This window comes from Prionailurus bengalensis, chromosome A1 (assembly GCF_016509475.1).
Source record: "Prionailurus bengalensis isolate Pbe53 chromosome A1, Fcat_Pben_1.1_paternal_pri, whole genome shotgun sequence".
NCBI classification, from domain to species: Eukaryota; Metazoa; Chordata; class Mammalia; order Carnivora; family Felidae; genus Prionailurus; species Prionailurus bengalensis.
The window spans coordinates 229,013,702-229,028,678 of record NC_057343.1 but is presented as its reverse complement, the minus strand read 5'-3'; the positions used below and the strand labels follow the sequence as shown (position 1 = coordinate 229,028,678).

At 48.9% G+C, this 14,977-nt stretch overlaps 1 protein-coding gene across 3 annotated transcripts in view; it reads left to right on the top strand.

The window, feature by feature from the left end:
- The window catches only part of TRIO (trio Rho guanine nucleotide exchange factor), a 353,227-nt gene that overhangs the window by 301,604 nt on the left and 36,646 nt on the right, over positions 1–14,977 (top strand). For 2 of the 3 annotated variants that reach the window (XM_043601001.1, XM_043601003.1), the window contains exons 35-37: positions 8,835–9,127; positions 10,527–10,697; positions 13,199–13,294. In XM_043601001.1, coding sequence (XP_043456936.1) covers positions 8,835–9,127; positions 10,527–10,697; positions 13,199–13,294 — 560 coding nt within the window. Of the gene's footprint in view, positions 1–8,834; positions 9,128–10,526; positions 10,698–12,148; positions 13,071–13,198; positions 13,295–14,977 lie in introns of those variants that run through there. The other variant, XM_043601009.1, reaches the window with a different exon arrangement.

The following is a 14,977-nucleotide window of genomic DNA, read 5'->3' as shown; positions in this document are numbered from 1 at the left end:
CTGCTTTCATTTTTATTTAATTTCTTCACGTTTCCTTATTGGAAATTCAAGTGTTGAAATTCACGTGGAGAAAGATTTTTTTTTTTTAAATTTCCCACACGTGGAGAAAGATCTTTAAGATGAGATGCTTTCCTGACCAGAAATTCTGACAGGTTAGCATTCCCCTCACGAGAATGAATTTGAGAGGGAAAATGACGCTTGCAGTTTTGCATTTGTTGACATAGCCACATTTTCCAATGATTATGTAATGTTTGAAGTGTTTTCAGAACCCACACCAAGAATAAATAGCACTTGGCGATTTCTCTGTGAGCCAAAGGAGCAAGTTTGCACGTGTGACTTCCGTTTGCACGTTTGTCTGGTGAGACATTACGAGCCGTGTGTCCCTAATGCTCCTCGCGTTATGTGGTGGTGAAAAGGCCCTTGTCTCTTCACGACGCGGCCCCCTAAGCACGCAGCAGGGTAATCGCCCTGTTTGTGCACACCCTCGCTTTCAACCTCCGCCGAGAGACGGAGAGCGAGGTAGAGCGAGTGTTTCTGTTTGAGTGTGGTGCTTTCTAGGCGAGTCGGTTTTCATGGGTGCCAGTGATTACATTGTGTTCTTCCACTCGGTCCCCCGAGGTGGGGGTGATGCTAGTGAACCCTGGTGTGAGTTCACGGGAGGGGCTGCTCCGGGAACAGCGAATGTGCTGGTCACTTTTGTGCGTTTTCTCAGGCAGCAAAGGACATGTGTGCTTTATTACAGCACGAGCTGTGGCCAGGCGGTGCTGGACCTCTGGTGGAATCTAGGGATCATTTTTAACAAACAACAGCAGCAACTTAGGAGTTCGATCTTTTCATGTTTTCAGTCTCTACTTCATATTGGAAAGCAAATTCAGAGCTCACGTGTTTGCCTTAAGGACCCCCCCTTGCACGTTTGCCTTCGATGCTCACGCCACATTTTTCATTCCTTACCATTCTGCAGACTCTAGTGCTCAGGCCTTCTGTCCAGCTTCCCACTTTTTAAAAAGGCTGTCTCCTGTGTCAACATGACTTCGTGTGACCGTTTGAGCCCCGGGACCCGGAGCCCTGGGACACCTGGACGCGGGCGTGTGCAGGAGAGGAGGTAACGGCCGATGGCGCCGACGATGTGGTGTCCTGTCGTGTTGCAGGCCTGGTGGATCTTTATTGACGCCGGGGAGCAACTTAAGAATTGCAGGTTCAGAGATGGGCAGAGGCTGTGTAAGAACAACAGTAGGGTAACCGGAATGAGCAAGAAGTCCCTCGGGAAACGTTTCCAGGCACTCGCTCACTTAAGTTTGGAGACATGCTTGCTCCAGTACCTGAAGCACTGGAAGTAGAACCGCATCACTGGGCAGGTCGAGTTCCTCTTCGGTGCACAGAACTCCCCCCAAGTAACAGCCCAGCTTCACCTCGCTCATCATGGTTGTAAATTAACGGACTTAGCCCGTGGAGGTGGTTGTAGTCCCTGTGTAAAACGAAATGTAGACATGTATCTGGGAAAATAAATGCATAGATTCGCTCACTTTTTATGTGATCTTCAAGAGGATTTCTAGTACATTATGGCCTTTTTGTTTTTCTTCATCCCAAAGAGATGTCACCTCAATTCCAAAAGCAGGGAATTAAAAGCCAATTTGACAAGAGTAGAAATGACAGTCATTATTCAGAAAATTATGCTCTGGAATATTTGAACCCCAACCCAGTCAGCAACCAACTTACTCTTTGTTCCCTAAGTAATTTTCTACATCTGATTCTCACGTGTACGTTGCGACCTTCCTGGTATGGTACAAGAATTTCCTAAATTAAAATGTGATTTGCTGCATCGAATCCTTGACAAGACAGAGGTTTGAGAAACTGCCGGAGGCCAGGTGCACCTGATTAAACCCTGCCCAGTCTGTTCTAAAATAGTCCGATGGAATTACCATCAGACATTGGAAGCAGCTGCCCCAAAGTGTCCTTGAGTTATCTTTCTTGAGCACATAATCTTTCTCTAGCAATAGCTGCTAAATAAACATGCCTTTATGTCCTTATAAGTAGAATTGTAAATTAGCAGTTTGCCGTGGGAACGTGCCAAGCCGAGTTAGGCTTCCCCTGGTTAGCGTGCATATCAAGACATCACCGCATTGTTCGTTTGGCACGGATCTTTGACCATGTACAGTGGACAGAAAGATGGGACTCCCTTCCTTCAAAACTAGCTAAAATCGTTGGGGGAGACCCTGAAAGAGAATTTGAAATGTGAGGTTGCAATTTACTGGAAGGTCTCCCAGCGTTGACTGTGCACGTCTGCGTGGTGGTCGGGCCTTGTCAGATGTGACACGGCCGTCCGCGCGGGTCCTGTGTGCCCGTTTGGTTGACGTTATGTGGAGTGAGGGGTGCTGGTCTCTGCAGACGTGTGGTGCTGTGGTGGTGGCACACTTGCCCCCCGGAGTGACGGGGCCTTCACCGTCCTCGCGGTCCCTGCTTCCGGTGAGCGATCAGCCCAGCAGCCCGCTTCTCCCTGCTTGCTTCCGGGTCTTCTGTGATTTCTTTTTCTGTGCAAAAATACGAGTATTGCCTCCTGTTTGTGTCAGACTATAACATTACAAAGTCCGTGCTTGTTCCTTCCCCCCCAGCCGCCTGGTAAGGACTCACTGTCACTCCATAGTCAGACAGCTACAGGACTTGCACGGCGCCCAGCCCAGGACGTGATGGGCCCCGTTGCTTTCGAATGACTGTTGATCTGTAGAGAGCCCTCTTCAAGGTAAAGCCGGCTTTAAACTCTGGAGAGGCAGCATGAACAGAGCAGCAGACATCTCTGCCATCCTGGAGCCATGTGCTGTGGGGACAGAAAAGGAAGAAAGGCAGGAAGGGAAAACAGGTTCCGGTGAAACGTCGTCGCGATCAGGGCCTGGGATGTCAAGAGTCTGTGAACAGACACAATCAGCATTGTGCTCCTCACTCTGCGCACTCACAGGCGCCCTGAGACTTGCCACCATTGTGAAATGGGGGGAGGGTTCAAATGAAATGTGATCCTTCTTAGTCTGCAACTAGCAGGATATGGTCCTTTCGCCTTTTTTTCTTACGTTAAAAAAAAAAAGTGCTCTATGAATCACAGATGTCTCTAACTTAGTGACTGGGACGAGAAGGCGGTTTATGTTCTCCCGACAGTCTCTGTGTTGTGTGTACTCGCACGGCAAGACTCCTTCCTGCAAGGGGCTGGGGTCAGCACTCCTGCTCTCCCTCCTTTCCTGAGCTTTTTTTCCTTTTTTTTTAGGAAGAAATGTAGCGTGGACTTTGCGTGAACTCTGACTTTAGCAAAGAAGCCATCTGTGTGGGCTTGGTCTCCCCCTCAAAATAAGAGGACATAAACTTGATTTCCTCTCTTAGGGCTTCAGGCAGATCACAAATGGCTTTCTCATGTATGCACTCGAGTGTCTTTTTAAAAGACTGATGTGCTGATAGTATCTCTTCCTGCTGCAATTTACTTTTTCTTCTTAATAAGGGACAAGTTGTTAAGTGGAAAGAAAATGAACTAATCCATGTGGTTTGCTTCATCCATCCATCTCAAAATGATTTCGAGGATGTCCTGGTCACCGTGCCAGGCTTGTGATTACCAAGATGATTAACCCAAATCCCCATTTTCCGGGTACTCGCAGTCGCATAAATACAGTGTGGCAATAAGTCGCGTAGAACTACCAAGGAGTCCTGAAGAAGGCCGCCTCAGCCATCCTACATTTGCAAATAGCACTTTACCGTTTGTAAAGCTCATTCGTCCCACTGTTTCATGTAATCCAACAGTGACCCTGTGAGATGAGGAAATCCAGATGCCAGGATGTCAGTGTGGGGTCATGGCTGTTGAGGGGGAGAACGAGGCTGAGACTCAGACCCTTTGACAAGCCCGCAGTTCCTTTTGCCACATAATTGATCCTCCGTCTGGAACTTGAATCAGTGGATTTTCCCCAAGCTAGAAGAATGCACATCCCCAGACAAGACATGATGTGACCGCAGCCGTTCTTGGAGGCAGGAAGGTTGGGGGTGGGTGAAAAAGCAGTGGGACTGGGTGCTGAGTCTTTTTTTTTTTTTACTTCCCAGAAGTTAGGAATCGAGGGAAAGGCAAGAGAAGCAGCTGAAGATGGGAAACAGGAACAAATACAGTTTTCTTTGAGGGTCAGGTTAGTTTCCGCCGTATTTCTCCGTTCGGTGCGGTCCTGAATCCACTTTCTGCTCCCTGGTCCCCACCACTGCACGATGGGTGCAGTTCACGTTCACACCACTCTCACCACGAGCTCCTGGGCCTGCCTCTGCCTTACAAGAAAGCCCCACGTAGGGCAGATCATTACAAGAATAGCCTCAATCTGCTGTGAATTACCAGCTTGCAAGTGACTAATGGACAGACTGATGAATTTGACTAAAATTCGGTGGTACTTGTAGCTCATCTCGGAACTGAGGAGGCCCTACCACCAAGTCAGGACGTTGGTGGCATTTACTGCGGTCAACCTAAGTTAGCAGGCAGTGTGCTGAGTCGGGGAGGGAACCTGTAGCTGGTAATCGACTCATTCACCCATTTGTCATTTATTCAACACACACATTTAAGCTCCCAGGATGTGCCACACATCCTGCCGGCAGCTGGGCATGTACTTGTAAACAAACCAGACTCAGCACCCACCCACGTGAAACCTGGAGTCTAAGGTCGAGGTTGGCTTCCTGTCTTGGCAGTTATCCAGCTGGGAGAGTACCGTCACGAAAGGGTTATACAGAGCTGGGACCATAGCCCTCCACCTGAGGATTACTCTTATTGGCCTGAGCCATCCACAGTGTAATCCGGCAGAAAGGTGAGGTTTTAGAGGAAGGGGGCCTGCCCGAGTGGTGTTTATACCTGGGCAGGACATGTTAGACTCAGCGTATCACAGCCACCGGGAACCCTTCTAGAAAAGGCACCTCTGTGCAGGCCAGTAATTTAAGATCTTCCCAAGGAGACCTTCTAAAGCCCTGTTGGTTGTGTGATTGACGCTTACCTTGTGCCCAGTAACGTTAGGGACCTTAGTTCCACTAGGTACCATTAGGACACATTGGTTAAAGTTGCAACAAAGCAGCTGGTCTAGTGGTCAAAGTGTGTTCCTCAGTTAACAACAACAACAACAAAATTAGCAGGACTCTATTCCATTCTATTAATGAATATATTAAGTTTCAATGATTTTTAAGTTTTTAAATTCCTGATGGTCACATTATGTCACAAGCAAGTAACGAGCATTTAAATGGAGCGTTTAATTCATTGATTTGGGTAGAAGTTTGTATAGTGTAAAGAAAGAAATACAACTTGTTGTGTTTTCGAAGAGTGTCAAGTAGCATGAAAAAGTGAGCGTTACTGTTAAAGGCAAAGTAGAAAGAGAAGGAATTTATTTTGCTTTTGATTTAGGGGTTTTTTTGCTTGTTTTTTATTTAATTGCTGGTCACCAGAATTGTGGCCAGTGTATCAGACCTGCACGAGACAAAGTGTCTGCTCATCTTGGAGACAGGTGAAGAAATCTGCTTCTTCATTTTCAGACTTATAAAGTAAAATAGTTTTTTCAAGGTAAAATTTAAAATTTGACCTAAAAAATAAAATAAAATAAAACAAAACAAAGTAAAATAAAATAAAATTTGACAAAATTGTACAGTCTCCAGGCTGGCTCAGTCAGTAGAGCATGCGACTCTTGATCTCTCGGGGTTGGGGGTTTAAGCCCCATGATGGGCATAGATCTTACTTAAAAACAACAACTGAAACAGTGCTGCTTAAAATGCAACAAAACTTTCTCCTTAGTTCGTAGTGGCTGCCAGATTTTTCTAAGTCCTAAATATTCCAGTAAAGTGAAACAGTGTCATTAAGTGATTTGATAAAGAGCAGCCCAGGAAGAGAATGGCTGTTCCCTTAGAAACAGCAGTTCATCTGTAACCGGTGAGCTCCGGCCTTGGGCAGCTCTGCCTCCTTCCGGGTCTGGGATGGAACGTTCAGGCCACGGCCACGTTTATAACGCGTGACCTGCCAGGTGAGGAGGAAGTCTCTTTTGAACCTATTTCCCAAAGTGCAGCGAACCAAACGCTCTGCAGCTGAGCCCACAGGGAGAGGCTAGCTCCTTTGCAGGCAAGGCTAGAATGCCCTGGGAAGTATCCGGGCAGAGCCAGCCGCGTCCCACAAAGCGTTATTGATGGGCTGCAGTTCATGCCCTCGTGCCTCCAAAGGCCGGCTGGGGCTGCTGACCAGAGGAGAGGTCTTTGTGCTGCAGGGCCTGCCCCGAGTCCCTGCCCACCACTGCCCACGCCCATCTAAGTGCCCTCCCGCTTCTCAGTGACCCTGCAGGCTCTGGTGAACAAAGACTGTGTCAGGGTAACAGCGGGCGTCCCCTTTTCAGTAAGGATTCATGCTATGTGCTACACTGCTCCCGTGCCACACTCCCCCAGATTCTCACTTGTAGGCACAAGAACACGTGTGAGGTTCATTTGTTGGCTTAGCTGGTGCTCCCTGTTACTTGGAACGTGTGACTATTCTGCTTATGAATGTCAAGACCTGTAATTGATTGGGTTTTATTGAAGTAAGAGGGCCTCTGTCTCTTTCCTGCCTCCCTCAATTCATACGAGGCACAATGGGCCCCATCAGTGACACTTGTCGTAGGTTGGCCAGCCCCGGACGTCTCGCAGCCTCCGCCTGAGTGCCACCTCCACTGTCCTTTGTCTTGAGTTACCCGGCTGAGTGAATGTATGTGGAAGACGTGACCGCCCTTCACACGTGGGCTGTGAATCAGCTCGCTCTACTTCTTAGGGCTGGGGATTTCTGACGCCTCCTTCAAGAAGCCTTCTGGGATCCGTCTACTCAATTCCCCTTCTTCCCAGCCTCTAACAGGATTTGTACTCGCTTATAGTTCTGGCCTCATAGTTATGTGGTCCTGGAAAACACTACATGGCGGATCCCATGGGTGAAGGACGGTTCTATTCATCTTTGTCCAGTGGCACGTACAGGGCTTGGCTCTGAGTCCCAGCACACTAAAGGACTGTGGAAGTGTCACCTGCTGTGGCTGACCCAGCATCTTGCTAATAAAATTAGTTGGAACTTAAAAAAAAACCCTGCAGTTGAATAAATTGTCATTTGGCACGTGGATTACCCCAGCCTCCCTCTTCTTTTTGTCCTTGTTGTCTCTACGTGAAAGTTCCTGAGGCTAGGCACTGTGCTTCCCTGTTTGCCTTTATCCTGAATTGGCACCTGAGAAAATTTCTAGGAAGTACGTACTGTGTGCTGTGGCCAGCTTAATGGTGTAATTCTCTCCTGCCTCTTTAGATGGTACCTGAGGAAAAGGAGAGACGTGGAAATATTGTAGTGACTTTCATTTTAAAATAAAGTTATAAACGAACGAATCTAGATCCACACATCTATGTGCACATACCCACACAGGGGAAAAGGTTTTTACTTGTCAACTGAATTCTGTATTGCTTAGTTTTGAACCAAAGTCTGGCTCTGAGAAAATCTAGATTTTTAAGAATGAGCGATCCTGCTTGAAATGTGTCATCTGTTTATGGAAGATTATACCCTCCACCCATGCAAGCCTTGGGCCAGGGAAGGAATGAGATGGCAATTAGACGGGGATCCGCCGTCTCGTCCAGGAGTCTGGCGCAGGAGTGGGAAACTACTGTTGAGTCTCTCGCATATAATCACAGGATTGGGAGGGATTAGCTCTCCTGCTTTGTAACTGCAGCACATAATAATGTCTCCGGTGCCACCGAGGTAAACAAACGAATACAGGTGTCTGTAAAATAGGATCGTCTCAAAGAGTAATTTTAATATATTTTTCAGGCTTCAGAAGACTTAAGAAAATAACAAGCATAGTGAATGATCTTCTTCCTCATTCCATTTCTTAAGGTGTAAAGCATTTTACTCTGTTTCACTAGACTGACACCCTCAAGTCAGGTGCTCAGGAAAGGGCCAGGCAGTGTCCTGTCACCGGTTTTCAGTTTGTAAAGTCCTGCCTCATAACTGCTTGGATTCGGTGAGTGTCAGCTGTCTTCTAAGCTTTTTTTAGGTCTCTCTTTTTCTCCTAAAAAAACAATTCAGGGTCAACTCTCTTTAATTTTTGAGATCCAGTGAGAAGATTCACTCGGATACGTTTTCTGCAAAGCATTGTTGGTTATTTGAGGAAGGCTTCCCCTCACATTTCTTTTAAAAATGTGCTGCTGGTATTTACTTGGACGAGAGAAGTCACTTCGAGTCCGAGAGAAAGACCCCCTGCGCCTGCATAGTTCCGGGGTCTGGCCCCAGGCCGGATCTCCCACCAAACCAGCCGGCATTACCCCCTTTCCCAGCTGCTGACTTCGCTCTTGACACAGCATTCCAGATGGGTGTCATTTGTCCCAAAGTCTGACCAGGTCAGATCCATTCTGATGTGGGTACGTGCACACGTCCACGCTTTATTTACAGAGCCGTACTTTTTGTTCACTGGTAGTGAGTCAAACTGATGTCTTTATGCACCAGGATTAGTTCTTAGTTTCTTTTGAAATCTTCTTTCATAGCTTGTGTTTATCAAGAAAGTGGGTGAACATGGTTTTAGAGACCATCTGTGTGATGGTCTTCAGGGGATTGGTGACTTGGGGTTTTGGGGGAAACGGTACGTCCTGAGGAGAATCGTCTCTGGGAACAACTCAGGTTCGGTAAAGCTTTGAAAGGTGTGTGCGCGAGACAGCGGACCTTCCCTTCCCGCGTTTCCAGGCCGCAGGTAGGCGGCGGGCACAGCCGGGCGCCCGCCTGCAGGCGAACGCAGCCTGCGGGCAACACGGCCGGAGGATCTGTCTGTAGGCCGTTCGGTCAAACCTGCCGTGTCTCTCTCACCCTTCAGACTCGCTGTCCGTCTCCAGTAACGATGCCAGCCCGCCCGCCTCCGTGGCCTCTCTCCAGCCCCACATGATGGGGGCCCAGAGCTCCCCGGGCCCCAAGCGCCCGGGCAACACGCTGCGCAAGTGGCTGACGAGCCCGGTGCGACGGCTGAGCAGCGGCAAGGCCGACGGGCACGTGAAGAAGCTGGCGCACAAGCACAAGAAGAGCCGGGAGGTCCGCAAGAGCGCCGATGCCGGCTCGCAGAAGGACTCGGACGACAGCGCGGCCACCCCGCAGGACGAGACGGTGGAAGAGGTCAGAGCCCCCGGCCTTTCCCCTGGAGGCGTGGGGATGCTCGTCTGTCGTGGGAACACGCTCCTTCGGTTCCCTTTCCCGTGGGTCCCCGCGACTGTCCGCTCGTCCCGTCCCCCGTTAGCAGACTGGATTCGGTGGGGACGGGCGGGCCCTGGCAGCTCCGTGTTGACCTGGTCGGGACCCACGGTGGCTCCCGAGAAGGAGCGCAGGGTTCCGAGCGTCCCCCCAGGCCTGCTCCAGCGGGAAGCAGGCGCCCTGCTGACCCAGCCCGCCTGGCCCCGCTGCCACAGACAAGCCAGGAGGTGCCGCTCAAGCTGCGAAGGTGCAGGCCGTCCCCGAGCTCGGCCTAGACCACGGCCGCAGCGTTGCGCAGGCAGGGCCCCAGCTTTAGACGTGCAGGGGCCAGAGGGGTGTGGGTGTCCTCAGTTCATGCTTAACATCTGTCCTCCCCAGCCGACACAGGGCGAGCTTACTTTGCTAACCAGTAAACACTGGATCGTTCCCACATCATTACAGATACACGGGTATCTGCCAGCCGGGAATTTTTGTAAGTTCCCTTTTCATTCAGGGGTGGGAGCTTTAAATTACACCGCAAGGAACAGAATCCCTTCGTGACCCCCAGGCTAGGCTGTCGGGCTGGTGGTGGCAGTGAGGGGCCCTCAGAGTTTTTAACTGAGGCCCGCCACCCCCAGCCCCACCCAGCTCCCTCAAAAAAAAGAAAAAGACAGACAGATAGGATAAGATTTGTATCATTTAATTTGTTTTGCAGACATGGGTTTTCTGCTGCTTTTTTCCTGGGCATGTTCTGCCCTGGGTTTTCACTGCAGTAATGTGGTTTATTATGTCCTCATCTGTCTGTTTTCTACATCTGTGTCCTCTTAGTAGAAATAAAACTGACAACTTTTCTAAAAGTGAAAGCCGAGTAAAAGTAATGTGAGACTAAATTCAGATTCTTCCAGAGCATTTTGAACTGTATTAGTCTCCATGCCATTATAGTTTCAGTGAATTTTATTCTAGCAAGTTATCAGAAACAAAATGGAAGTAGACGAGAGGAACCGAATGAGAGTTATTAAGGGTTCAGGCTTTTGAACTGGTCCCCGGGGAGGGGGTGGTGGTGGACGACGAGATGTATTCAAAGCCTAACGGATAATGTTGGTGGTCTCTTCAGAAGACACGCGCAGGGGCCCTTCTCCGGTCCGAGTCTGCAAGCAAGGTAGCTGGTGTGCAGGAAGGGATGAGCAGTTCCCATCGGGGGTGGAAAGAGCTTGCTCCTGATTTCTGTCCCCTCCGTTCCTGTGCCGGCCACACTTCCCCCAGTTCACCCTTTAGGGCTCTGTCTGTGACCTGATGTTGACAGTCGGGCCTGGAACGTGACGCACGGACGCTGATTTGATTTCAGAGGGGCCGGAACGAGGGCCTGAGCAGCGGCACACTCTCTAAGTCCTCCTCGTCGGGCATGCAGAGCTGCGGGGAGGAGGAAGGGGAGGAGGGCGCCGACGCCGTGCCCCTCCCCCCGCCCATGGCCATCCAACAGCACAGCCTGCTGCAGCCGGATTCACAGGACGACAAGGTACGGGCCCCGCCACCTAGCACCAGCATCACAGCAGGGCTGAGAACAGGCGGCGGGAAGCTGTGCGGCCTGTTTTCACCCCACACGTAGGAATACCAGAGTCAGTTTAGAGCAAGCAGTGGGCCAGCACGTGTCGTTTCTCCTACAGACACATTCACTGCATTTTTAATAATGCTTCAGTAAGTGCTGCCTCTAAAGTAACTTTATTTTCTTTTTACTGTACTGACCAGTGTCCCTGAGACAGGAGTCAGAGAAATCTCACGCAGTCTTGGGGGTCGCAGCCCTGAATGAACACTAGGCCATCTTGCTCTCTCTGCTAGGTGTTTTTGCACACGGGCGTTGTTTTCCAGATGACGTAGTGCTGCTGTCCAGTTGGTCTCCCCGGCATGCCTGCCGTTAGTGCCAAGGGTCACCTGGGGTGCAGGGATAGGTGCCAGGGTCTAGGAATCGGTTCACAACCATGAGTCTCCTCTTCAGGTGTATGTGGAGGCTTCAAACCAATCTTGGGTTTTTGTTTGTTTGGTCAGTTCTTACCTGATCTACGACAACTTTGTGCATCCCAGGTGTAGAGCCCTAAAGTATCAAAATGGAAAGCTGGTAACTGGCTTGTACGTCCCCTTATGTTCTGGCCCCGGTGTGCTTCCCAAAACTGGCAGGTGTTGAAAACCATGCTATGAAGTCATCACCGGAGACCTTTTCTTTTTTGGCAGTAACGAAGTTTTCTGAGTAAAACAGATGTTTTCATCATTTTCCCCCATTCTTCCTCTTTTTCCTTCCCTGACTCCCTCCTCTGTGCTAACACGGTCATTTGCTGGACTGCCTGTGTTTTATGATCTGGACTCTGCCCCGGCCCCGTGACCGACAAGTGTGAGGCCGAGGCCGACTACGCAGTCGTAGCCTGGGCAGCCATCTCCCGCCTCCTCCCGCTTTGTGGCTCGGAGCGCGCGGTCAGGGCGCTGCGGGTCTTGGCTGAGGACGTGGGTTGGGTTGGAGTCTGGCGTTTGGGGGCATCTGAGGTGCTGGCCGCGTGCTGCGGGAGCTGAGGGGAGGTGACAGAGGACCTCGCCCCCTGCACAGAGTAGCCTCGGCAGGAAATGGGAATGCGTCACTTCTCAGACAATTCCTAAACTGCTTTGTGGCATTCTAAGCGATACGTTCTTTTAAAGCACAGAACTGACATTTCTCAAATCTGATGGTTAGCCAAAGTGAGGTGGAGGGCCTGGTTGACTTGTTCCCCCAAGAAGAGTGTTTTTCTCCATTTGGAGAGTGGATTGCACAGTGTACTTTGGTTTGCTAGAATCACGTATCAGTTGCTGCGTTACCTCATTGGGTTTTATCAGTAGCAGCTCTTCATTTGCAAAAATCTGTAGTGATATTCCCAGCGAGTATATTACCTTGTGACTAATATTTTGTTTTGTTCTGTTTTCTCTTTTTGTAAACTTTCACTGCAGCATTATGTTGATTTGTGTTCCGTGTCTGTTTTGGCTCAGTTTCCTTACCTCTCCATTTGAATTTTTTTCTTCGTTTTCTTCACCCCATACTCCAGATTTCATTAGACCAAACCAACATTTGTTTTGCAAAGCGCATACATGGATCCACATATGTAAAAGCCTTGTTGTGAATGTACAAACCCATATCTGTCTACTGTGAGAAATGCATCGTTAGTACAGCTAGCCGTGTGTCGCATGCTTCTCTGCTGTCCTTAATATGAAGCAAGGTTCATATTATGCCCTCTTCTAGTCTCCAGTTAATTGATGGCACGAGTAATCTGCAAACACGCCGTGTTTGCTAATTACTGAAACTTGAATTCAGTAGTCCCTCCCTGAAATTCCTTAACTGTCACCCCCTGTACACCCTGATTCTAGCCGTAAATGGCATCTGGTAGCTTGTGAGGCCACAGATCTTCTGTACTCTGCACTAATCATTGGGGAAATGGATGGCACAGAAAATGGTGAGCTCGTCCCCCTCTGCCCTGTCTGGTCAGTGCACCCTGGTTCCTTTCCTTTTCTTTCTTGTTTCTTTCTTTTAACCCCATAAACACAGGAAAGCCATTTTTAGTATCCTGTTTTGTTTTCTGGGTTATTTAAGGATTCACTCATTAGAACTTAAGCCTTTCATTCTTCCGTTGATCAGATTCCGTACTTTTTTTTCTGCTTAGCCACTAGCCTTGCTGGCAGTTGCCAAAGTTATAGTAAGAATCTCCCCGTGCCCAGTCACCTCTTTTGAAAAACATTACGATGTTACACGACTGAGGATTAAAAACAGACTTTGTCTGCTTTCCACATGTATCCCAGACAGGTTTTATTTAATATTTCATGTCAGAATATTGTAAATTTAAAAGGATGACTTTAAATAAATGCAAACAAAGACAAACTTGTGGTCTTTTTGTCTGGACTTACTTTGAAAAAGAGCTTGAGCTTGCAGGAGAATTTACTGTCTGTCCGGTGACTAACGTGAGGCATTCCCCCTCCCCCCTTTCTTTTTCTTAACTTCTTCCGTAGGCCTCTTCCCGGTTATTAGTCCGGCCCACCAGCTCCGAAACGCCAAGTGCGGCCGAGCTCGTGAGTGCGATTGAAGAACTCGTGAAGAGCAAGATGGTAAGGTTTCCCAGACAGAGCGAGCCTGAGCTTTGGAAACCGCTCTCAGGGCTGCTGAATGTGCTTGGGGCGTGTTACACAGGTGGAGGCCCCAAGGCCACCCTCCCTTCTGACCACCCTGCAAGTTTGGGGGTCCCCAACATCACCCTCAGGTTCAGTCATTGGCTTGGACGACTTCCAGAACTCAGAGAAGGCGTTGTACCCGCAGTTGTGGTTTATACTGTGAAAGGACAGATTCACGTCAGCCAGGGAGGAGGTGACACGGGGCAGGGTGCAGCTGTGGTTCAGGGTTCAGGCTTCCAGCTGTCCCCTCCCGGTAGGGTCATGCAGAGTGCTGACGTCTCCTGTCCTGACAGTGGTGTCTGACATCATTGCATGTCACACACGGAGAGTCTGGCCAGCCAGGGATGCTAACCCGAGCCCTGGTGTTCAGAGTGTTTATTTGAGCTCAGTCATGTACGCAAGACTGACTGCTTGCGTGGCTCCCCTTTGTCCCCTGCCCCTCCAGAAATCAGGACCCCACATGGCCCAAAGCCCCCAGCAAGAGTCATACTGTTGGCATAGACGCTCTGTCTTGGCCCGAGGCCCCTCTGTAAACAAACATTCCTGTCAAGCAAGATATCCCAGGAGATTGGAGGTGCCTCCCAGGATCCAAGATTATAATCCATTCCTGCACCCTCACTGATAGCAGTGCTAACACCATTATGGCTGTGGTCGGGTCGGGTCGGCCCCACTCGTCCACGGTGTGCCCAGGCTCAGAGGTACCCACAGATAGGTTGACAGTTTCTTTTGCTGTCTCTGAGGTCTTTCTTCTGGATTTACAGTGTACAGGAGAGAAAAGCGTGCATTATTATGTAAGGGCTTTATTTTCTGAGTGACCTCTGCATTTCCAGTTGGTCGACATGGATTTGTTTAATAAAAGCCCCAAAGTCAACAATACTGATTTGAAGTTAGATAGGTGTGCATTGCTTCTAACTGATTCAAAGCAATTCTGTGTTTCTTCAGTTTTCCTATGAGATGGAAAAACCATTATTGGCAACAACATTTACATTACTATATCCTACAACTCCCGTAAAGTGACTTAACATCATTTAAACGTCACCTCTCTGAAAATAAAAGCCCCCAGCCTCTCTTACCAGTCCATCTTCCAGAGGTAACCACTGTGATCAGTTTGGTAGATTTCCCTGCAGACGTTTTCTCGGCAGGTGCACACATATGCGGGGAGGTGAGAGGGACAGGATGCTTGTGCCTGCTCTTTCTTTCAGAGTGGATTTGTGGACTTTTTAAGATTTTGAGACTTGGTATATCTTGAGGATCTTCTCACATCAGTACATACAGATTTACTTCATTTTTTGTACTGGCTGCACAGTAGTCCACTGTATAGATGGCAGTGATCATCTCCTGAGGGCTTACTCTAACCCAGGCCCCATTCTAAGTGCTGAGCATGCATTAACATATTGGAAGTCCAATGAGGTAGGTACACACTGTTGTCATTTTATTTTACACATGAAAAAACTAAAGCCACAGAGTTTAAAAACTTAACCAGCCACGAAGGAGCAGAGACCTCTCATTATGCTATAATTTATTTAAATACATCCCTAGTAATAATACGTACGTGTGTATGTGTGTGTGTGTATAAAGTTTTCAGTTTTGCACTACTGTAAACACCCATGTTGGCTGTGT